A 23,938-nucleotide genomic window follows, 5' to 3' on the forward strand; every position below is an offset into this window, starting at 1 on the left:
AGAGGTTGGACTATTGCAGCCAGCTTTTTCCATTTTTGGGCGTACTCTTTAAACGACTCATCCGTTTTATGTGTCAGGCTTTGGAGCTTGGTTCCTATTCGGAACCATATATGTATTATACTGATAGTGTTTGAGGAATGCCCCATCCAATTCCTTCTAGGTTCGGATAGATGTATTATCTAACTGCATATACGATTCCAATGTATTGATTTTATTGAAGAAATGCTACTGTATTGGTTTTGGATTGCTGATAAAATTATTTGTACTTTTGATTTGAACAGTTATAACAATGAGGCGGTTGGAGCTCAATTATTCTATTTACACTTTTGCCTTTTTGAGAAAGTAATGGTAGACTTTTATTTGGTAGCATTAAGAATAAAAGTTTTCTTCTCACTTTGTTTGTTCTAATTTGATATATCTATTTGATTTCAGATCTATGTGTAGGAAACTATGTGAATATATATATATATATATATATATATATATATATATATATATATATATATATATATATATATATATTTTTTTTTTTTTACTTATTATTAACGATTTGCAAGATTTTTAACCTCCGAAAACAAAACTCCTGCAATTTAAATATATTTTTTTAATGCATATACTGCTTCAGATTTGTACAAATTGTCTTCTTGTCATGCCACGTCAGTCGAAGTTAACGATTTTTCACAAAATTTAATGAAAATAATCAATTTGACTAATATAAATATTCTTAAGAGATTAACCTGAAACATTTTCTTTTATCAAAATAAGCTCACTACAATTTATTAATCAAAGTTGAATTAAATTCTTAATTTATCATATAATATTTTTTAAATAATAAACTAAAGTAAAATATTAAATTAACCTATGAGGCTTCTTAATTAAGTATACCTAAAAATTAACACTTATGATGAAGTGAGTAAAATATCAATTAAATTCAATCAATTAAAAATATCGTAGAGGAAAGTGTCTCATTGCTCAATGCACTTGAGGTTTACTTTCACCAAAAACAGTTAAACATAAATCACTTTTGTCGCAAGTAGCAGTTAGCTTGGCGTGTCACGCTGTTGGGTTGGGTGGCCTTCGTATTTACCACTCCATTCACCGTGATTCAAACGGCGTCACGTCAACTATCTTCTCCATAGATTCAATTCAACTGTTCATGTTTTGAAACCCTAACCTCTTCTCGTGGTGTCGTCTTCTCCGAGCGATCTCACAAATTCCATCAGAAATGATTGTAAAAGACATCCACGACGAAGAGAAATGGCTCGCCGAAGGGATCGCCGCTATTCAACACAACGCATACTTCATGCATCGCGCTCTGGTAGTTCTAGTTATAGCTATTGTTCATAATAAACTAATTCTCAATTTGCTATTCTTTTTTCATGAATTGAATCGCATTTTCAGGATGATAACAATCTCAGAGATTCACTCAAATACTCGGCGCTGATGCTTTCTGAACTTCGAACTTCTAGGCTCTCACCTCATAAATATTATGAACTGTGTAAAATTCTTCGCTTATTCATTTACTACATTTTGCTCTATCTTTTGATTAGGTTTGATTCAACTGTTGTTCATATGTATTTTGTGTTTTTATTTTTATTTTTTTATCCTTCTGCTTAAGATATGAGAGCCTTTGATGAGTTACGGAGGTTGGAGATTTTCTTTAAAGACGAAAGTAGACACGGAGTTTCAATAGTTGATCTGTATGAGCTTGTTCAACATGCTGGGAATATATTGCCTAGATTGTAAGTGGTTTTTGCAATCAACTTTGATTTTTGATACTTTCAAACATTGCCTGTGCTTCTTAATTGAACTTGAATATTTTTGATATTTCAACTATATTCTTGCGGTTATTTCTGATTGGCTTCGATGAATGAAAAGGATGCTTGATTGTGTGATCCGAGTGGGGTTACACTACAGAATTTAGAGAGAGAAGTTAGAACTATGAGAAATGAAAATGATAATATTATTCATTTGTTTATAATTATGAGACCATACAATGCATGTATAAGTTGATGCGCACTCAGAGTAAGATAGCTACATCAACCACCCAATAATCGTGCTACCAAATAAAACTAATATGATATGCCTAAAAGATCTTTCTAGAGTAAAGTTGTCGAGTCATTATTCTTTTGGTTTCAAACACCCTATCACTGTGTTTCTGAATGAATGTGACACTATTGCTCTTAATGTACTATCAGATATCTTCTTTGCACGGTTGGATCCGTTTACCTTAGATGTAAAGATACTCCTGTGAGGGACGTTCTTAAAGACCTGGTGGAAATGTGTCGCGGTGTTCAGCATCCGATCCGTGGTCTGTTTTTGAGGAGTTACCTTTCTCAAGTTAGCAGAGACAAGTTGCCTGATATTGGTTCTGAATACGAAGAAGGGTGAGGCCCTTTTTACTTGGTTGTAGTAATGCATTAGTAGTTTTTGAATATGTTGTGTTATTCTATATTCCTAATTTACTTATAGATAGCTGTTGAAATAATAACATTTGATTCATAATACTTCCCCTTCTACATCATACATGTAACTATGTCTTTGGTTTCAATTTGAATGTGGAAAATTTTATATTTTGGCAAAGCAAGAATTTAATCAAAGAGTATTGAGTATGGATGCTTTTGCCTGCAGGGATTATGGCAGTGTGAAGGATGCAGTTGAATTTGTCCTAGAGAATTTTTCAGAAATGAACAAGCTCTGGGTTCGATTACAACATCAGGTTCTTTGAGCTTCTTTCACTCTTATCTTGTCTTACGAGATACATAGCACCACAGTACTTGCATGCCATAGCCATGGAGGTAAAAATAAATCATGAAAACATGATTTCTGGCCATGCAGGTGTTATGGTGCTTGTGAATCATGCTTAATCTTTGGTGCTCCTGAGCTCAGGACTTCAATTGGGCTTTCTGGTCTGCAGGGACCTGGTCGGGTAAAAGAAAAGAAGGATAAAGAAAGGAACGAACTTCGTGATCTTGTAATACAAAAATATGACACTATCTCCTTATGAAGCTGTGTGCTAGACCTTTGTACAGATAAGTTACACATTTTTCTTGTTTCAAATTATTAGGTAGGGAAAAATCTCCACGTTCTGAGTCAGATAGATGGTGTGGACCTTGAGATGTACAAAGAGACTGTCCTTCCGAGTGTTCTAGAGCAGGTCTATTAAAGTATTTTTTCTCCCCAAAAAGTATATTTTCCCTCTTATTTTTATTAGCCTTGATTTTACAATGGCTCTCAATGGTCTAAATTGGCTTGAGCAGGTTGTCAACTGTAAAGATGAGCTTGCCCAATTTTATCTTATGGAGTGCATAATCCAGGTTTTTCCAGATGAATACCACTTGCAGACACTTGAGACACTCTTAGGTGCTTGCCCTCAATTGCAGGTGAGCAACATGCTTATATTGGAAATAAATGACCCTTTATGCGTTTGTGATTTGAAAAGACATTCTAGTGGTGACCGGTCAACCTTGCGTGTGAGGAGTGAACTTTTTTGCCGCGTGTAATCTTCTTCACGGAAGAAATTTCAATGATCACATCTATTATCCGAACACTTTTTGAAGAAAATCATTTTAATGAAATTCATTTTATTGTATTAATTTCTGAAAATTTAAATTTCTCAATCCAAAACAATCCTTGTATATTTTTTATTTCTTTAATGTGCTCCACTAGTGGTGGGTTTCCTTGCATGGATGATGAAGAATTTCACTGAATGCAGTGGTCATTCATATGTGGGGATAAGTGAAAAGTGAAGGCAGTGCAATGTTCTTTTTTCTTCCTTTCTTAATGTTGAAACATTTGCCCTGCTCTGACTGACTGGATTGTCTTTGCAGCTCACAGTAGACATCAAAACAGTGTTAGCTCAGTTAATGGACAGGTTGTCAAATTATGCTGCCTCAAGTTCTGAAGTAAGTATTGTGCAACTTTGTCATAAGTTACGCTCCCAATTGTTTATTGATATAGTTTGTCTCAGGTATTACCCGAATTTTTGCAAGTGGAAGCATTTACCAAACTAAGTACTGCAATAAGCAGGGTAAGCTGCATTTTCTCATGTTCAAAACTTTTACACAAACCTGCTCTGTGAGAACTAAGAAAAAGATATCCCGATATAGCTACAGACTATGAATGAGGGAACAAATGTGATGATTTTCTCCAATGTATTTTTTTCCCTTTGTGATTAATTTTTTGCAGCAATTCCTTTGAACCAAAACTGAATCATAAAATTGTACCTCTAGAATTCATGAAGCATGGTTTCTGTACTAATATTTCTTTTTCTTGTTTCAAAGTTCTTCCTCTGTTCTTTAATAACTGCTGCATTTGTTGGGAAAAAGTTGCTCCTGTTTAGTTGTCGTTCAAAATTCATTGCATCATTAATTACTAGTTTGTCAATAATGCCCTTAACTATTTATTACTGAGAGAGAAATCAATGAAGTGAGATAATATAGTTAAGGGTATCATAGGAAAAACAAATAATTCCATTAAAAGTAACAAAATTTATTGATTGTCCTAGTATGTCTAAATAATCTTTAAACAACCACTTAAAAGGAATGGAGGGAGTATTAGAAGTTGTATGGGTTGGCAGTGCACTCATGGAGTAAGCCAAAGCTATATAATGTTGTCATCCTGCTTTCAGTTGGTGTCACATTATAGTCATTTGGTTTTAATAGGATTACACCATGTTCCATTTGGACCAACCTCCCAAATAAAAGAGAAAAGTCGGAGAGAAAGAAAGGGACAGTGTCTCTTCTTTGTGCCTGCTAATTATGCTTTTTATTGTGTGGGCTGTGGATTTGTAGTCCAAGACCATAACCTGCATTTGACTGCAGGTGATAGAAGCACAGGTTGACATGCCTATTGTGGGTGCAATAGCTTTACATGTATCTCTTCTTACATTTACTCTCCGTGTTCATCCAGACCGACTTGATTATGTGGATCTAGTACTGGTATGTTATTTTTCAAACATCACTGACAACATCTTCTTGATCTGCTATTTTCATATGATATTGTGTGGATAGCATTTTCATTTAGTAGCTAAACTGCCTCTTTTCTGAAATTAATGCAGGGATCATGTGTCAAGAAGCTGTCTGGAAAACCAAAGCTTGATGACAGTAGAGCAACAAAGCAAGTTGTTGCACTGTTAAGCGCCCCACTTGATAAATACAATGATGTTGTGACTGCACTGACACTTTCTAATTATCCTCATGTAATGGATCATCTTGATAATGTGACAAATAAAGTCATGGCTCTGGTTATAATCCAAAGCATTATGAAGAATAACACTTACATATCCACTGCTGATAAGGTACATTACATTACCTTGCTGTTGGTTAATCATAACAATTTTATCTCTATGTAACAATATTCTATTTGCTTTTGTAGGTTGAAGTTTTATTTGAATTAATAAAAGGGCTTATAATGGATTTGGATGGAACATCTGAGGATGAGGTATATGCCTGATACTATCATTGTTTTTTATCTTTTGCTTGTAAGGTACAATTGCTATATGTGCAACCTGTACATTTTCAAATGTATCTTGAAAATTCTTTATTTGACCAAACCAAACTTGTTAAATATATCTGTGTATTTCTTGAAACTTGTTAAATATATCTGTGTATTTCTCTAATAAGCATATTATTTGCTCAACCTTGACCCAATTTTGATACTTTTTTTTATCTTACCCATAGATCGACGAGGAAGATTTCAGTGAGGAACAAAATTCTGTTGCTCGCCTCATAAACATGCTTCATAATAATGACCCTGAGGAAATGTTCAAGGTAAATACAAGTGTATTAAGAGTCTTATTCAGTTCTCAGGTGTTTCTCTATCAACTCCTACACCTAACTTGTAACCCACTCTACTTCAGATAATATGTACAGTAAAGAAACATATTATGAGTGGAGGACCGAGGCGCCTACCTTTCACTATTCCTTCTCTTATATTTTCTGCACTTAAGGTATCTTTCTTCCTTTTTCATACAATACTTTAGATGTCTTCATTGTCTACTATATTTACTTAGCATGCTTCTTAAGCAGAACTCTACATTGTGAATTATTTGGATGGGGCTGCCAGGCATTGTCGGGTCCATGTTCCATAATAAATACATCAATCGATTATATATGGCTTCTTTAATCAACCCCTTAAGTTAAGCTTGTGAAAGCATTTTGTACACATTTGCAAAATGTTGTACAATGGCAATGACTTCAACTTTAGAGTGTCAAAGTTTTATATTTATGATTTAATGGTCAAATCTCAAATTCTCTTAATGTTGTGTGGCTTTTATCGTGACAAATATTATGTCATCATATTAGTTATTACATAAATTGTACGCCTCCCTTTCTAATTAGATTTACATATTATGTGTAAAGAGCTCAGCTCTTTCTGTCTTGTTTTTCAATTTTGAATCATGCTTTACTGCAGTTGATCAGACAATTGCAAGGCCAAGATGGAGACATAGCAGGAGAAGAAGAACCTGCAACACCCAGAAAAATATTTCAGATTTTAAATGAGGTGAATTAAAAATGTACTCTGCACTTCAAGAGTAATTTAGTTTCGCATCACAAGCCCATACTTACAACTTTAAAACATTCTTCATTGAACTATCTTGAAACTTTTTTTTTTATAAAATTTATCACATTCTGTGTAGTACACTAAGTCATATCTGATGTAGATGTTTTTTTTTTTTTGCATCATATAGTATCATCATCATGTGATGGAATAATAACAGTATTTTGATACAGACCATCGAAGTTTTATCTTCTGTATCATCGCCTGAACTGGCCCTGAGACTGTATCTGCACTGTGCTGAGGTATGCTCGAACTTACAAACTTAAATGGTCAAATTTGTTTTGCTTTTGTTTCCCCCTTCACTATCAAACAGCCATCACAATACAAAGAAATGGGACTACATATTAAATTGCGACTTGAACTTTCACTTCTCTCCAGATTTAAACTTCTAGTATTGTGATAACTGATAAGTATCTAAGCACCTCTAGAACCCATCCCTTAAAACAAGGGGGAAGAACCAAGTCTCTAAATCACTTCACCAAGCACCCATTCTATTTGAGGCGGGATTCCCATAATATACCCAAATCTCTATCATAGCACCCGATCATATTGGGAATGGAAATAATGTATTATTATTGAATGAGTAGCAACAAAGTGGTTGACCTTAAGTGGTTAGTGAGTGGAAGTTAAGATTAAATCGAAAGCGTTTGTTTGATCTCTGGCTGGAACAATCATTAACTAGGTTTTACTTATCCCTCAACTGAACTCCAAATTACCACAACCCTTTTCTCCTAGAAACCTGAGGATAAATGAATATTAAAAAGAAATGCATAATAAGAACATACAAACTCCTGAATTTTTGAGAGATCCAGACTCCCAATTGTAAACTCAATAATTTCCTTCATGTCCTTCTCAAGCCATATTCTATTTATAGTCCACATGCCTAGTTTATTCCTTCTAACTAAGCCCAACAAACAAAGTCTTTTAGCTAACATCTCAATTCACTAGCCTACCATATTGTTGTAATAAACTCTTCTGATAACTGTAGTAGGGGTTATGGATTAATTGGGGCGAGGGAAAAGTTCAAGATGCCAATTTGCAAAAAGGCACAATGTTTATGCTCTCTTTGTAATCACATTAATATTAACTTTATTGTTTTCCTGACATTATTATGGTTTCTTTATCCCAATTAAGATAAAGTCAGTCATTTGGGACCATTGTTTTAGTGACTTCTTAATACCTATTTTCTGTGATTATCAGGCTGCTAATGACTGTGACCTTGAGCCCGTTGCTTATGAATTTTTCACTCAGGCATTTGTATTATATGAAGAAGAAATTGCGGTACTTGCTAATATGGCCATCTTTTTTATGATTTTCTTTGTGACCAAGATGTCCTTCTCTAATCTCTCTGTATATAATGATTCAGGACTCTAAAGCCCAGGTAACTGCAATACATTTAATTATTGGGACTCTCCAGAGAATGAACATCTTTGGCATTGAGAACAGGGATACATTAACACACAAGGCCACAGGGGTATGTTACTGATTACTTGTTTTCCTTTCTCTCTTTTCTTTTTCTTTTTCTTTTTCTTTAAAGGTGTGTTTTGTTGTGAGATGATAATGAGAAGAGAGAAAGAATGTGTGAAGAGAAATAAATGTGAGAAATAGAGTAGGTTATTGATGTATCGATTGAAATAAAATAAATATAAGAGGAATAGAAGAGAGATAAATGTTTTTATCTCTTTCTCTGAGCTTGTCAGAATAATAATAAATGACTATATTGAAATGTTACACCTCCAGTAACTCATTCCCTTCCTTCACCAATCAGTCATGCATTTGGATAAAAATTCATTATAAGTTAAAGTTGTATGATGAATTTTCTCAAGATTACGTCCATTAGACAAATGGTCTGTGAACCTTATATGACATTCTATCCTTTTGCAGTATTCAGCAAAGCTTTTGAAGAAACCTGATCAGTGTCGAGCTGTCTATGCATGCTCACATCTCTTTTGGGTTGATGATCAAGACGATATTAAGGATGGAGAAAGGTATGATGTTAAATACTCAAGTTGGTTTAATTGGGATGATTTTATTGATTTCATTCATTGATGCCTATTGTGTTTTCTGAAGTAATTATGTCCTATATACCCTATAGCATTGGGGTTCATGAAGCATTATGTTATGGCCCTTTGTCTTGGATCGTGTTGATACAGTCCTAGTCGCGGTAGAAGCTTTGCTTCGACCTATGGCGAAGGCAGAAGCGGGCTCGACCTTGACAGAGCCTCTTAAATTCACAAATACTTTTTTGATAATAATTATTGATGATATTTATTGATAATCTGAATGCCTTTAAATAGGCTTACAGTAGAATAAGAATCCCTACTAAATTAGGTCAATAACTACTTTTCTCTAAAATTACTTAATAGGTAGATTCTGTTATGACCCCTAAATCCTATCCTAAAATTACTTAAATTCAAATTTAAAAATTCTGTTATGCTAACTTATTAAAATTAAATAAATAATTAAATCCTACTCGGCAGAATTAATTCTAGTCAGCAGCAGAATTAGAGGTCTTCCTCTTTTGATACTGCTTTCCCACAAATGCATCCGTATCATATTATTGCATTATTTATCAAATGTAATGTCACTGCATCATTGATGTATGGGCTTATGAGCTACCACTTTTCTTGTCTTGTGGTTTTTGTTTTGGAGATGGGTTGTTGACAGTCTGATTACAGGGTGCTGCTTTGCCTCAAGCGAGCTTTGAGGATTGCAAATGCTGCTCAGCAAATGGCCAGTGTAGCCAGGGGTAGCAGCGGCCCAGTTACGCTTTTTGTTGAAATACTGAACAAGTCAGTCACCTTCAGCTATTAACTGTTTGGTGTACTATTTTCATGGCTTTTTTACTGACGGATAGTTATGTTCCAGGTACATATACTATTTTGAGAAAGGAAATCCACAGATCACTAGTGCTACTATTCAGGGGCTTATAGAATTAATCAAGACTGAGATGCAGAGCGACTCTGCATCGGTTCTTCCAGTTTCAGATGCTTTCTTTGCTAGCACACTGAGGTACATTCAATTTCAAAAACAGAAGGGCGGTATACTGGGTGAAAAGTATGATTCTATCAAGGTTTAAATCACTACTTTGTGCTGAACTAACTTATTTTAGATGATGCTCAAATGTATAATTATGCGGAATACCCATCATGTATATCAGTGTTCATCTTTATCCCAACAACAAAAAAAGGTTTATCAATGTTCATCACTTATGCCTTAAAATTGCATTATCATCAAGGTCATTTCTACAACACATTTCTACAACACAGTTTGTATATGCATTTGAATGGTTCATAATGGGATGTCTCTTGACCGTGCATTTAAAATGTTTGCAGTGGCAACAGGGTCATTTTACAGCATAATTGACATTTGCAGTTTAATTGAATATTTGCAGTTCTCTCGGCAAAGATTGGTTCGAGTAATAATATGCCAGGTTCATTTAATTAAAAAAAAAATTGGGTTAAATAATCATTAAAAATATGGTTAATATCCTATCTTTCCACTATCATATGCCATTTAGGGCGAATACGAAAAAAGTCCTCGGTTAATTACATCTGTCATATATATTTTTTCTCTTCTTTTTGGCCTTCATTCGAGTCATTCACCATCGATGACGTGACCTTCACACGTGGTTTGGATTTTTTAAACAATTTTTATTGGATATTATTAAGATACCTATGAGCTATCGTGGGTCCCGTCTAATATTCCCTCCGTCCCGGTCCAATTCCCTCCGTCCCAGTACAAGAATAAGTGATTCATTTGAAATAAAAGAGTGTTTCAAAATGAAGGATTCATTTTAATTTTCAATGTATATTTTTCAATTTTACTCTAATTAATATTATTTTTATCATTCTCAATACTCCCTCCAATCTTATATATAAATAAAATTTTCTAAATTTTTTTGGTCTTAAATATAAACAATTGTCAATAAATTTATGCTCATTTAATGTTTTCATTCTAAAATTATTTATGATTAATTACTTAGATGGCAAATTAATTAAGGATATATTAGTAATTGAGTTATTTTTTTTTACATAAAATCAAGAAAATTAAATGCATTTAACTATCATTCTTAATAAATGTGAAAATTGTCTTTTTTTTTTCTTATAAATCAGATTAAGGGTATTTTAGTAAATATATTATTCTCTCTTTCAATTTTTTTTAATATGTTTGAAATGGTTAGGGTATTTATTATGAGACCGAGGGAGTATAAGGATTCTGTTTTGAAAAGTGTTTTATTGTTTATGAATTTCATAGAATTTAAAACATAAATCAGTGCGCATAAACCATTATCCATTGATCCAAATATTACTTTCAAACAAAATGAAAATATAGCTAAACAACTTAAGAAAAACGAAGATGTTCCTTTTGTTATCTTCTAAAATTATGTTTTCTTATATTCAAAATGTTAAAATAATAAAGAATATCAACTAATTTAATCTGTAACTTCAACACCGTACTTAGTCATTGCAATTTTTTTTTCATCCTACAACTAACTGCATGAAGAAATATGCTAGAGTTAATCCAATTTTCAAAATGCAAAATACATGAAGAAATATGCTAGAGTTAATCCAATTTTCAAAATGCAAAATATATAATCTGAGATTATGAAACATATATATAAAATCTTATCAATTATGAAACATATCAATTATCAAAAGTCTCCATTTGAATCAATATGATATGTGAAAATCAATGCAGTCTCATATAGAATCAACAAATCTGTTAAAGAGTAAGTATGACAATATCAAACATTTTGAAATGAAAAACATTTACATTTATTCATCAATTAAAAATTTCTTAATGCGTATAAAATATATAACTATTTTTCTTAACTAAGTATTCATAAAAACAACACTAACAAAAAGAAACATAGTCAAGATTTATATTAGTATTGGAGCATCAAACAAAAAGAAAAACTTGTTTAACAACTAAGTTAGTGTTTGGAAGACCTCTTTGTACACTATATTGGTAGTAGTCGTACATGATTCATTGTCCTTGTTGTGTATTAGTATTTTTAGATCATTTTTACTCTTCACTCTTGGAAGTGCCACATACAATTGACCATGATTAAAAATAGGAGTATGCACATATAATACAACATTCGAGGGATATAAATTATGTTACCAATGTCCTTTCCAGACATAATTTGGGCCTCAATGACGTGATTTGCTAACCTTGTCACGATCAACCTTGTTTCATTATATAAATCTTCGACTTGATCCAAATTTTTCATTAGCATAATGGGGTTTCAACTTTCAGTTTAATCTTGTGATTTGATAAACCTGATGTTCTTAGAGAACTAATTTTTTTTGGTATTAGAACCTCATAAGCTTGATTGTAATTGACTTCAGTTATATCAATTCAATCAGAACTTAGATACTCTTTTTCTTCTCCTTCAAAATTGAATAAAAAGAAAACATTAAAACGTTACTAATATAATATGATAACAAAATTGTTAAATGCAAAAATTAATGTAACTAAACAATTTGTACCTGGAGTCAATCCTAATACATAATGATTGATTTTTTTCACTACTTCAATGGTTAAAGCAAGTATAGCTCTGCATTGTAGGAACTCTTCACTTTTGTAATTTTCTAATAGATTAGGATAAATGCTCTCAACAATTGACCTTATAGGATCCTCAAAGATGAATATTGAGAGATCTTGAGAAACTTCTCGGACAAACCATCATTTGGTTCACAAATCTTACCATCACCCATATTTAGAATTCATTTTGAGTTTCCGAACCTTGTTAGAGTCGCATATTTTTTGTCAGAGTAGGAACTTGACAATAATCCCATACATAAGATGAGCAAATGAAAGCATGAACTATTAGATCGACCTCCTCTTAGAACAAGAAGAAGAATTTGTCTAAAATCTCCTCCAAAAACTACTACTTTTCCATCAAATATGGTATTTCCAAGACCTTGAAGCTCATGACATCTTTAAGGGTTTTATCCAAAGCCTCAAAACAATTTTTATGAGACATATGAGTTTCATCCCATATTATAATCCTCTTACCAATAATTGTGAATGCTCACTATTTTTATCAATGTTGCAAGTAGAGTTATTAAGTGTTGGCACAAGAATTTTGAACTTTGAATGTGTTGTCCTTCCACCTGGAAATAATAACGATGTCATCCCACTTTAAGAAACAACAAGAACAGTTTTTTTATGCGAACGCTGTTAGATGCCCAAAAGTGCTTATTTGAGCTATCATATGTGGGCATCTTTCACTCTATTTCCCTGCTAAAATTGTCAAAATCACCTTGGTTTTTGATGAAATGCATTACATTGATAAACAAGCTTGGTGCCTTTGATTTGTGTGTTATTGTGCAGAAAGAAGACATGAAATAATTGAAATTGAAGACACAAGAAAGTTGGCAAAGGAACCAAAGCAAACAAGCATTCATCAGCCTGCTCGCTAGGCGAGGGCTGTGGCGAAGCACTGGTTCGCTAGGCGAGCGCCAAGCGAAAAGCTCCAGTAAATTGTCAATAAATTCGCCAGGCGAGCTGACAGCGAAGGTGGTAGCGAGTTTGTTCTGTTTTAGTGAAAAGCGCAGCCAACACTCACTCGCTAGGCGAAGCTCTAGCGAGTCCCCAGCGAGCATTCCAGTAGCAAAACCTCTCAACCTCGCTGGGGCGAAGGTTGAAGCGTGTCCTTCGCTAGGCGAAGGTATGTTCGCTAGGCGAACATGACAGTTCAGCAGACCCTGTTTCTCTGGGCGCAGGTGCCTTATGTGCCCATATTAGACCCTCGCTAGGCGAGCCATTCTGCTCGCCTAGCGAGCATAACAGCCCAGCAGAGGTCTATAAGTAGCAGGTGCCACTTTTGAGCACCATACCTAGTTTTTACCTCATTTTTCCACTTTTGTACTTTTGTTAGATATTTTTACAGCATTATTCTTGGGAGCTTTTATGCCCTAATTTTCATTTCTCTTCATCTTAGAACCATCTTCTACAAAAAGAAGGTGGATTCCCATCCAACTTCGATTATCCGACTTGGATGTTGATCAACCTTCTTTCCTTACTTGCCGACCAAGCTACCATGAAAATGAGTAGCTAAGTCATCCATTTGTCAAGGTTAGATGTAGGTGATTACTAGCTTTGTGTGTAAATGTAAGGATCCTCATATGTAAACTCTTTAATGGTAAATATATGATGAAAACTTTGTTTCTATTTAAAACTCTTTGTGTTGGTTTATGATCGAGAGATGTTTACCGACTCTTGACCTAGGTTTTCATCCAAACTTGTTTGTTAGCTAGAGATAGTAATGAATGATTTTGTTCACCATAAGGTTGAACCAAAAAGTTGTCATTTTGATAGATTGTGTTCGAGAGAAACAATGGATCAAAATGGCAAAACTCACAATGTGTGTTCGAGAGAAACATATTGAGAGGACTTTGTGAAATGATTTATCATCTAAAGGAGTTTATAAGATTGTTGACCGAGCAAATACATGCAAAGTGATCATTGAAACCTAACTTTGGCAATATTTCTCATTTATTCAAACCAAAACTTTTACCGCAATTTATTACTTTTTATGCAAGATAACTTGATTAAAACCAAAACCCTATTGTTACATTGAGCTAAGATTAATACAACCATCGAACGGCGGTGATATCTTACAATCCCTGTGGATACGATAACAAAAACCCGACACGAAATATACATTCAACAAAATGGCGCCGTTGCCGGGGATTGTAAATTGATATTGCGAGCATCGCAATGGTTGTTTAAGTTTTAGCTTGTGAATTTTTGACTTGTGCTTGTAATTTGTTTGGTTTAGTGTGCAGCTTACGTTTTATGCGAGGGCAAATCCCTGTGGATGAACTTCTTTTTGATCCCGAGATCGAGAGAACCGCAAGGAGGCTCAATAGCAAAACGAGACGTAGGAGGCAACAGGCTAGACAACGCCAAGAGCAAGGAGAAAGTTCTTCAACCACAAATCCACCACCATTCATACCAAACATGGAGCCACAACCACCACCACCTATTTCTACTCCATGCATCAATAGTCCAAGGAACACCGCTCAGTTTGCCAACCACACAGGAAGGCAAGCTGAGATGAAAACGGGAACTCTGAATTTATTATATGGGAGTCCATTCACCGGAATGGACCATGAAGACCCATTTGCTTTTCTCACAAAATTTTATGAGATAGCATTGGCTGCCGGAGTGGATCAGGCTCAGGAGCTTCCGTTGTTCAGACGATTATTTCCCCACGCTTTGCTCGGTAAAGCAAAGGATTGGTACCTAGATCAAACACCAGCCGTAATGACAGACTGGAACGTGTTAGAAGAGAAATTCATTGAAAGATTTTTCTCCCATAACCGATTCATGGAATCAAAGACGGCCATCTCGGTGTTTTCACAAGGAACCAGTGAATCTTTGAATGAAGCGTGGGAAAGATTCAAGTCCATGCTTCGGAAATGTAAAGGGCATGGATTTGATGAAATGACTCAAATCCATATCTTCAGAAATGGACTTCAACCAAACTGCAAAACGTTGTTGGATGCTACCTCGGGTGGCTCTTTATTGTCAAAAAGTGCCGAAGAAGCCACAAACATCATAAATCGAATGGCTTTAAATGATCTTCAGAGTCAAAGTCGAGGAAATTCTTTGAAGAAGGCGGGAGTGCTTGAGCTTGGGACGAATGATGCCATCCTTGCCCAAAACAAGCTCATCTCACAACAAGTGGAACTCTTAACGCAACAAATCAAAGAGTTAAGAGAACCGTCAAAAGCTAAACAAATAGCTTGTTGTGAACTTTGTAAAGGTGAACATGACACCGGATTTTGTCCACCTCCCGGTTTTGACGAAGTAAACTACATGGCCAATCAACGGGACTATCAACCGAGACCACAACAACAACAACAACCTTATCAACCGCACCCTCAAAATCAACAACAACATTACCAAGGGAACCAAGGGTTCCAACCTAGAAGCAACTATTATCATAACCAAGGTTATGGAGGTGGTTCTTCTAGCCGTCAAAACCCTCCGCAAAATCCTTATCAACCACAACCTCAACAACCGCCGGTCGTAAATTCTAAATTGGAAGAGACATTGACGCAATTCATGCAAATGTCAATGGCTAACCAAAAGAGCAATGACGCGGCCATAAAAAATCTCGAGACTCAAGTTGGGCAACTTGCTAAGCAACTCGCGGAACAACGGTATGTGGCCAAATATTGTAGAGCAAAGACTACCGGTGGCAGTGCAGCCTCAGGAAGTACCCGGGCTTCTGATGGTCCTGGTACTTCTACTCCTAGACTAGATCCATACGTCCAAGCTGTGTGCAATTACAGTTTGGAATGGATGGCGGCATCCCAGAGAGCTATGATTGATATGCACGACTCTATGCAGCGGTTGCAGCTGCAAGGAAGTGGTGCCCATGCTTTGATGACGCGTGAGCAGTTTCTGCTTCACGCCAACTGGCCTGTGGACACGCCAGTGTATAGTGAGGGGGTGGGCGCTGATGCTGATGATGCTGATGATGATGAGGATGTTGATGATGAGGCTACCGGTTCTGAGGCCGGTAGCGAGGAGGAGTCCTGAGCCCTTAGTGGGTTAAGTTTTTGTATTTTTTCAGTTTTTATGTCATTTCTATTTGTATTTTCGGATTTTGTATCTTGATTTTGGTGTTGTACTATTGGGGTGTTTTGTCCCCCATGAACAAATTTATATTTTCAGTTAATGTTATTTATTTATGTTTTTAATTTTGTGTGTTTAATAAATTTTTGGTTGATTGAGTGGCAAACCCTTCTAGATTGGTTGCTCCTCAAGAAGTACCCAATGAAGGTGCATCCGAGCTTGGATGGCAATGATAAGAATAAACAAGTGAATGAGGCTAAGGTACATGGTTACCTTCGGCTAGAATTTTAGAATGCATTAGGAACTTTACTCTTTTTGGTAAATTGAATATTGTCTTTTTGCAACATAATTGAATGAATGTTTCATCTAGAACTTAAAACCACAAATTGTGAGGAAACCTCCATTGTACACTTAAATGCTGGATTCTAATAAGTTTTGTTGATTCATGAGATTCATGCTTTGTCTTTTATTATTGTGAAATTGTGGAAGCAATTAGAAATGATCAAGGCACTTGTTTTCTTTCGAGCACAACTACATCCAAAAACAACTTACCTGTGAGCAGAGAGAGTATTTGTTAACCCCTTTGAGCTTAAACACTTGAATCTCGGCTTGAAATAAAGCGAGATCTCAAAAATCTTTTTTTTACAACCCGGAAAATCTTGATTATTGTTCTTTTGCCGTAAAAAGTTAAGAGCATTCACTTAGGGTGAGTAAGAAATAAGTTGGGGAGAACGAAAAAGAATCGGTAAGTACCACAACTCTTGAAAAAGAAAAGAAAAACCGAGCAAGCATAGAAAAATATATGTATAGAAAATATAGAAAAAAAAACATCTGTTTTGTATATTTGATGTGATAGAAAAGAACAAAAATAGAAAGAATGAAAATGAATGCTTGCTTGGAAGAAAAATAGTGAAAAATAAAAATTGAGTTGTGGAATATGTGTTGTGAAGGTTTCAAATAAGAAACAAATGAAACAAAGTCGAGTAGTGTGAATAATACTGTGAATGTCTCTTTTGCATCGGCACTTTTGTTTCAATGGCCTTAGAAATGACCCTTGTTTGTTAACCTAACCAAGCTTCAACCGAAAAGCCCTTAGTGATCTTTATGCTTCCACAGTACCATTTATAATTGTTAGACATTGTATGAATCTATTTGATTTCTTCATTGTTTGTTAGAGAGTGAGATTAATCCCGCGGTTGCAAAGCGTAAAATCTTCATTCCTTATTCGAAGAGGAGAGATAGGATGATTCATTCAGAATAGTACTGTTGTAGATAGATAAATATTTTGCATTGCTATTTAAGTTTTAGTTCTTGTGTATTATTTTATTCAAACCGTTGGAAACTTGTATTTGCTGATTTCACTTGTGTTTGAGCCGTTTATCCAACTTCGGAGAAACCATTTTCTTATTGCAAATCCTCTTGTCCTTCAAGAGGCATACTTTGCTTGAGGACAAGCAAGAATCTAGTTGGGGAGAGTTGTTAGATGCCCAAAAGTGCTTATTTGAGCTATCATATGTGGGCATCTTTCACTCTATTTCCCTGCTAAAATTGTCAAAATCACCTTGGTTTTTGATGAAATGCATTACATTGATAAACAAGCTTGGTGCCTTTGATTTGTGTGTTATTGTGCAGAAAGAAGGCATGAAATAATTGAAATTGAAGACACAAGAAAGTTGGCAAAGGAACCAAAGCAAACAAGCATTCATCAGCCTGCTCGCTAGGCGAGGGCTGTGGCGAAGCACTGGTTCGCTAGGCGAGCGCCAAGCGAAAAGCTCCAGTAAATTGTCAATAAATTCGCCAGGCGAGCTGACAGCGAAGGTGGTAGCGAGTTCGTTCTGTTTTAGTGAAAAGCGCAGCCAGCACTCACTCGCTAGGCGAAGCTCTAGCGAGTCCCCAGCGAGCATTCCAGTAGCAAAACCTCTCAACCTCGCTGGGGCGAAGGTTGAAGCGTGTCCTTCGCTAGGCGAAGGTATGTTCGCTAGGCGAACATGACAGTTCAGCAGACCCTGTTTCTCTGGGCGCAGGTGCCTTATGTGCCCATATTAGACCCTCGCTAGGCGAGCCATTCTGCTCGCCTAGCGAGCATAACAGCCCAGCAGAGGTCTATAAGTAGCAGGTGCCACTTTTGAGCACCATACCTAGTTTTTACCTCATTTTTCCACTTTTGTACTTTTGTTAGATATTTTTACAGCATTGTTCTTGGGAGCTTTTATGCCCTAATTTTCATTTCTCTTCATCTTAGAACCATCTTCTACAAAAAGAAGGTGGATTCCCATCCAACTTCGATTATCCGACTTGGATGTTGATCAACCTTCTTTCCTTACTTGCCGACCAAGCTACCATGAAAATGAGTAGCTAAGTCATCCATTTGTCAAGGTTAGATGTAGGTGATTACTAGCTTTGTGTGTAAATGTAAGGATCCTCATATGTAAACTCTTTAATGGTAAATATATGATGAAAACTTTGTTTCTATTTAAAACTCTTTGTGTTGGTTTATGATCGAGAGATGTTTACCGACTCTTGACCTAGGTTTTCATCCAAACTTGTTTGTTAGCTAGAGATAGTAATGAATGATTTTGTTCACCATAAGGTTGAACCAAAAAGTTGTCATTTTGATAGATTGTGTTCGAGAGAAACAATGGATCAAAATGGCAAAACTCACAATGTGTGTTCGAGAGAAACATATTGAGAGGACTTTGTGAAATGATTTATCATCTAAAGGAGTTTATAAGATTGTTGACCGAGCAAATACATGCAAAGTGATCATTGAAACCTAACTTTGGCAATATTTCTCATTTATTCAAACCAAAACTTTTACCGCAATTTATTACTTTTTATGCAAGATAACTTGATTAAAACCAAAACCCTATTGTTACATTGAGCTAAGATTAATACAACCATCGAACGGCGGTGATATCTTACAATCCCTGTGGATACGATAACAAAAACCCGACACGAAATATACATTCAACAAACGCAATGCACTTGATAGAGTTTTTTACATGAAAGTTTTTTCAGTGCCTCCGTAACCATATAAAAATACCCCCGACCTCTTATGTTATTCACTGCTTGCAAACAACATCGACATTATAATCATGTTCTTCATAAATTAGTCTATTGCCTATGTGCCTTGTGACATATGAATTTGGGTAAGGCATACCGTTAAAATCCTTCAAACTTCTTCGATTTGCTTGCAATAGATTTTCAATTTCAATAAGTGTAAGAGTTCTTAACTCTTCCTCTATCAATTCCAACTCTATGAATATAAAAAAAAAACATAACTTCATTTAAATCAGAAATAATAAGGATAGATAATTAGTAAAATAACTATGAATTTTATAATTATATTTGGTTCAGAGAAGTGTTATACATATTTTGGTTTGAAGTCTACTTTAAAACAATCAAAAATATTAATAAATGTGTTATGCAAAATCTCTTAGAGCCTACATAAAGATTCAATATAGTGATTACTATTATAATCTTTCATAAAAACAACAAATTATAAATAAAACTAAAACAATACATCAAACATTAATCAAACACTTCACAATGCCAATAAACTATAAGCATCATATAAAATAGTATACTATCAAAAATATAATAATAATGTATCCCTGTTACTTGACTTGTTTCTTTGTTTGTAGAGAATACTTTCACCTAGCCAAAACCAAATTCACTCCCATACTTGACGTGGTATATTGATGGTACTTGATTGAAGAATAGTCACAAATAACTTCCTCAAGAAATGAATGGAACAAAAATGGTGGTCAATGCAACTTTAGAGGTGAAAAGAAGAGGTTTGACAAAAGTAAAGAGCAATGCTTTAAGTGTCAAAGGTTCGGTCATTTTGCAAGAGAGTGCAATACAAACAAGAAGGAACCTCAAGAGGATAAAGCTAAGGTTACAAGGTAAGAGTTTGATGAAGATAATACACTCTTGGTCATGATCATAGAATGAGAATGCAACAGCAGCAAGTTGCGGGACAACAACATCAACAATTTTGGGAATGCTGCAAAATTGAGTTGTAATCAGTTATATGATACGGTTAACCAGTTACATGCAGAGGAAAACACCATGATGAGTACGAAAGGAGTTTAGTGTAGAGAGGAATGATACTAGGTCTGGGTTGCTCTACTCATATGACGAGGAGAAGTGTTTGGTTTTTTAAAATCAATCATTCCATGAAGAACAAAGTAAAGTTTATAAATGAGACCACTTTAGCGACCGATGAGATCAATGATGTTTAGATCATGAGAAGGAATGTTGGACATTCCTTGATTAAAGATGTATTGTACATTCCATAAATCAAATATAACCTTCTAAGTATTGGTCAATTGCCTAAGAAGGGTACAAGATTCACATGGAAAACAAGGGGATGAGCATTATGGATGCAAAATGAGCTTTGGTACTTAAAGTGCCTATGGATGCAAATATAACCTTTAAGGTTGAGTTGAAGGTTTTGGAGCATAGATATGTCTTGCTACAAGAACATGTAGAGAAAAGTGGATATGGTACTATCGTCTTGGGCATCTCAATTTTAGAGATCTCACAGACTTGCAAAAGAACATAATGGTAATAGGATTTCCATTGATAAATATATCGGCTGAAATTTGTGAAAAATATGTGCAAGCGAAGCATTATAAGGGTAAATTCAACAAGGATACAAGTTGTAGAACCAAGAATAACCTTAAGGTGGTGTATTCGAATGTGTGTGAAGTGATGCAAGTAGATTGAATTGGTGGCGATAAATACTTTGTCACATTTATCGACGATCATAGTAGAAAACTATTGTCATACCTAATCAAGAGAAAGGATGGGGTATTTGAAGTGTTTAATAAGTACAAGTCCATGGTTGAGAGGCAATGTGTTCACAAACTCAAAGTGTTTAAAACAGATAGTCGAAGTGAATATATCTTAAATGACTTTGAGATGTTTTGTGATCAAGAAGGGATTGTACATGAGGTAGTACCACCCTATACACCACAGTGAAACAATGTTGTTGAAAGGAAGAATCGATCGATCATGAACATGGTGAAAAGCATGTTATAGGGGAAGAACTTGTTGAAAGAGTTATGGGGAGAAGCAATATCCACATCTGCCTATTTTTTGAATAGGTGTTCTACATAGAAGCTTAAGAAGGTAACACCGGAGGAAGCATGGTCGGGATTCAAACCGAATCTGAACCATTTGAGAGTTTTTGGCTCTGTAGCGTATCGACATGTTCTGGGACAACATAGAAAGAAGCTAGATGATAAAGGAGAAGTGATGATACTTGTAGGGTATCACTCTACTGGTGGTTACAAGTTGTTTGCTGAAGCTAAAAGGAGGGTTATTATTAGCCGAGACGTCATTGTCAACGAAATCAAGGAGTTGTATAAGCCTGTAACTAATTACGCAAAAGCTGTAACTGGTTACAACTTTGAAAATTTAGATTCTACAGAAACAAAAAGAGAAAAAACTCTCGTTGTCGTAGCCCGAATTGAAGAGAATGTTAGAAGATCAACAAGACAAAGATGTTTGCCTCAAAGACTCCAAGATTGTGAGTTGTTCTGAGACAATGGGATCAATAGTGATGGTGATTTCGTCCATTTTTCACTTATGGCTGAATCCGAACTCGTTAAAACAGAAGAGGCTTTAAGTGATCCAAAATGGATTTGTGCTATGAAGGAGGAGATGGAATCCATTGAGAAAAACAATACTTGGGAGGTTGATTTACCGGATGGAAAGTAGCCAATTGATGTGAAATGGTGTTCAAAGCAAAGGAAAATCCCAAGGGTGAAATAATCAAGCATAATGCTCGATTGGTTGCTAAGGGATTTTTGCAAAGAGAAGTCATAGCCTTTGAAGAGGTATTTGTACTGGTTGCTAGGATTGGAACCATTAGGCTTGTTGTTGGTATTGAAAATAACCACATTTGGTCCATCTACCATGTCAAATCTGCATTTTGGAACGAACTGCTTGAAGAGGATGTATATGTAGGACAACCCCCTGGTTTTGTTATGAGAAACTAAGAGATGAAGTTCTACAAGTTGAAGAAAATGTTATATGGTTTGAAGCAAGCTCCAAGAGCTTGGAATAAAATAATATATGGTTTCTTAAAGGAGGTTGGCTTTAAGAAATGTGTATTCGAGCATGGAGTGTATGTGAAGACGGATACGAGTGAAAAAGTGATTATCCCTTGTCTATATGTAGATGACTTGTTGATAACGGGAAACAACACAAATTGTATTTCTAAGTTCAAAGGTGAACTTATGACAAAATTTGAGATGGTCGACCTTGGTCTCATGACATGCTTCCTTGACATTGAGTTCCACAAGTCTAAAAGAGTGTTGTTAATGCACCAAAGAAGGTATGCTATTGAGATATTGAAGAAGTTTGAAATGGAACATTGTAATATTGTCATTACTCCAGTTGAACTAAGGTTGCATTTGTATAAGAATGAGGATGAGCAAGATGTTGATCCAACTCAATATAGGAGGTTGATTGGATCCTTGCGTTATTTGTGCAATACGCGATAGGACTTGGCTTTTAGTGTCAGTATTGTGAGTAAATTCATGGGGAGATCGAAGGTGTCTCACTTGGCAGTAGTCAAGAGGATCCAAGATTTGTCAAAGGTTCTGTTGGCTGCGGAATTCTCTTTCCCGCAACAAATACGGGAAGAAAATGTAATTTTCTTGGTTTTATCGATTCCAATTGGTGCGCAGATAAAGATGATTGAAATTCTACATTTGGATACATCTTTATGTTCGGTGGAACACCAGTCTCATAGTGTTCAACGAAGGAATCGGTAGTTGCACTCTCATCTTATGAGACCAAGTACATTGTCGCTTCGTTATGTGTGTGTCCAGTTGTGTGGCTTATGAATCTATTGGGGGAGGTGGGCAACAATGAGGGTGGGGTTATCACACTCCTAGTTGATAACGTTTCCGCGACTAATCTTGCTAAGAACCCAATTGTACATGGGATGGGCAAGCATATTGAGATGAAGTTTCATTACTTGAGGGAGCTTGTTAGTGAAAGAAGGTTACGGTTGGGACATTGTAGAAGTGAAGACCAAGTGGCTGATTTATTGACTAAGGAAGTCATAAATTATGTATTCAAGAGGTTGAAGATGAACATGAGCATGGTAGACTTAGATCACTTGAATTAAGGTGGCGCATTAAAATTTATATTGGTAATTCAAGTGTTGTAATCAGTTAACACGAGGGTGTAGCCTGTTACAGCAAAGTCAATTTCACTCCTGAGTTGCAAAGAAAGACAAATTTTTGAAGTTGTATCTGGTTAACCTCCGACGTTAATCTGTTACCAATGAATGTAGTTTAATTCACTTGTTAGCCGTAACCGGTTAACCAAATGGTGTAACCGGTTACAAGTCTGAGTTTGCTATTTTTCTGTTTTGCAATTGTTTGTTTTGGATTCCAATCAATTTGTAATACTCTTATAAATGTGTTGGATGCATTCGCATCCAAGAGTAATGCAATTATCATTCTCATCCTCAACTCTCTCTCTTAATTTTCCTTATTCACTTCTCTAATTTTAAATTTCTCCACCATTATTCACCAATTTTATGGTCCAAAATTCTAAAATAGATGTTATGATATTTATTCTTTAAGACAACTTTATATAAAAAAAGATTTTAAAATCTCTAAACTCATGAATACAATTACACACTATTCTAAACTAAAATTTCACTAATTTGATCATCATAGTATTTGCATATTCACCCCTAGTATCAAAGGCATACAAGAATGATCATCTCACTAAAATTAGTCAATAT

General features: G+C 35.4%; 1 protein-coding gene across 1 annotated transcript; it reads left to right on the top strand.

Annotated features, from left to right (window-relative positions):
• The first annotated feature begins 984 nt into the window (after positions 1-984).
• Positions 985-9,766, top strand: LOC127093449 (vacuolar protein sorting-associated protein 35B). Its single transcript, XM_051032375.1, has 22 exons — positions 985-1,318; positions 1,402-1,498; positions 1,619-1,742; positions 2,199-2,387; positions 2,632-2,719; positions 2,918-2,974; positions 3,068-3,157; positions 3,261-3,383; positions 3,831-3,905; positions 3,971-4,030; positions 4,824-4,940; positions 5,060-5,299; positions 5,377-5,442; positions 5,682-5,771; positions 5,861-5,950; positions 6,415-6,504; positions 6,735-6,803; positions 7,762-7,842; positions 7,928-8,035; positions 8,446-8,549; positions 9,240-9,353; positions 9,430-9,766. Exons 1-22 carry the CDS (start codon positions 1,226-1,228, stop codon positions 9,638-9,640), a joined length of 2,376 nt encoding a protein of 791 aa, XP_050888332.1. The 5' UTR covers positions 985-1,225; the 3' UTR covers positions 9,641-9,766.
• The last annotated feature ends 14,172 nt before the right edge of the window (positions 9,767-23,938 follow it).

Source organism: Lathyrus oleraceus, chromosome 6 (genome assembly GCF_024323335.1).
Source record: "Lathyrus oleraceus cultivar Zhongwan6 chromosome 6, CAAS_Psat_ZW6_1.0, whole genome shotgun sequence".
NCBI classification, from domain to species: domain Eukaryota; kingdom Viridiplantae; phylum Streptophyta; class Magnoliopsida; order Fabales; family Fabaceae; genus Lathyrus; species Lathyrus oleraceus.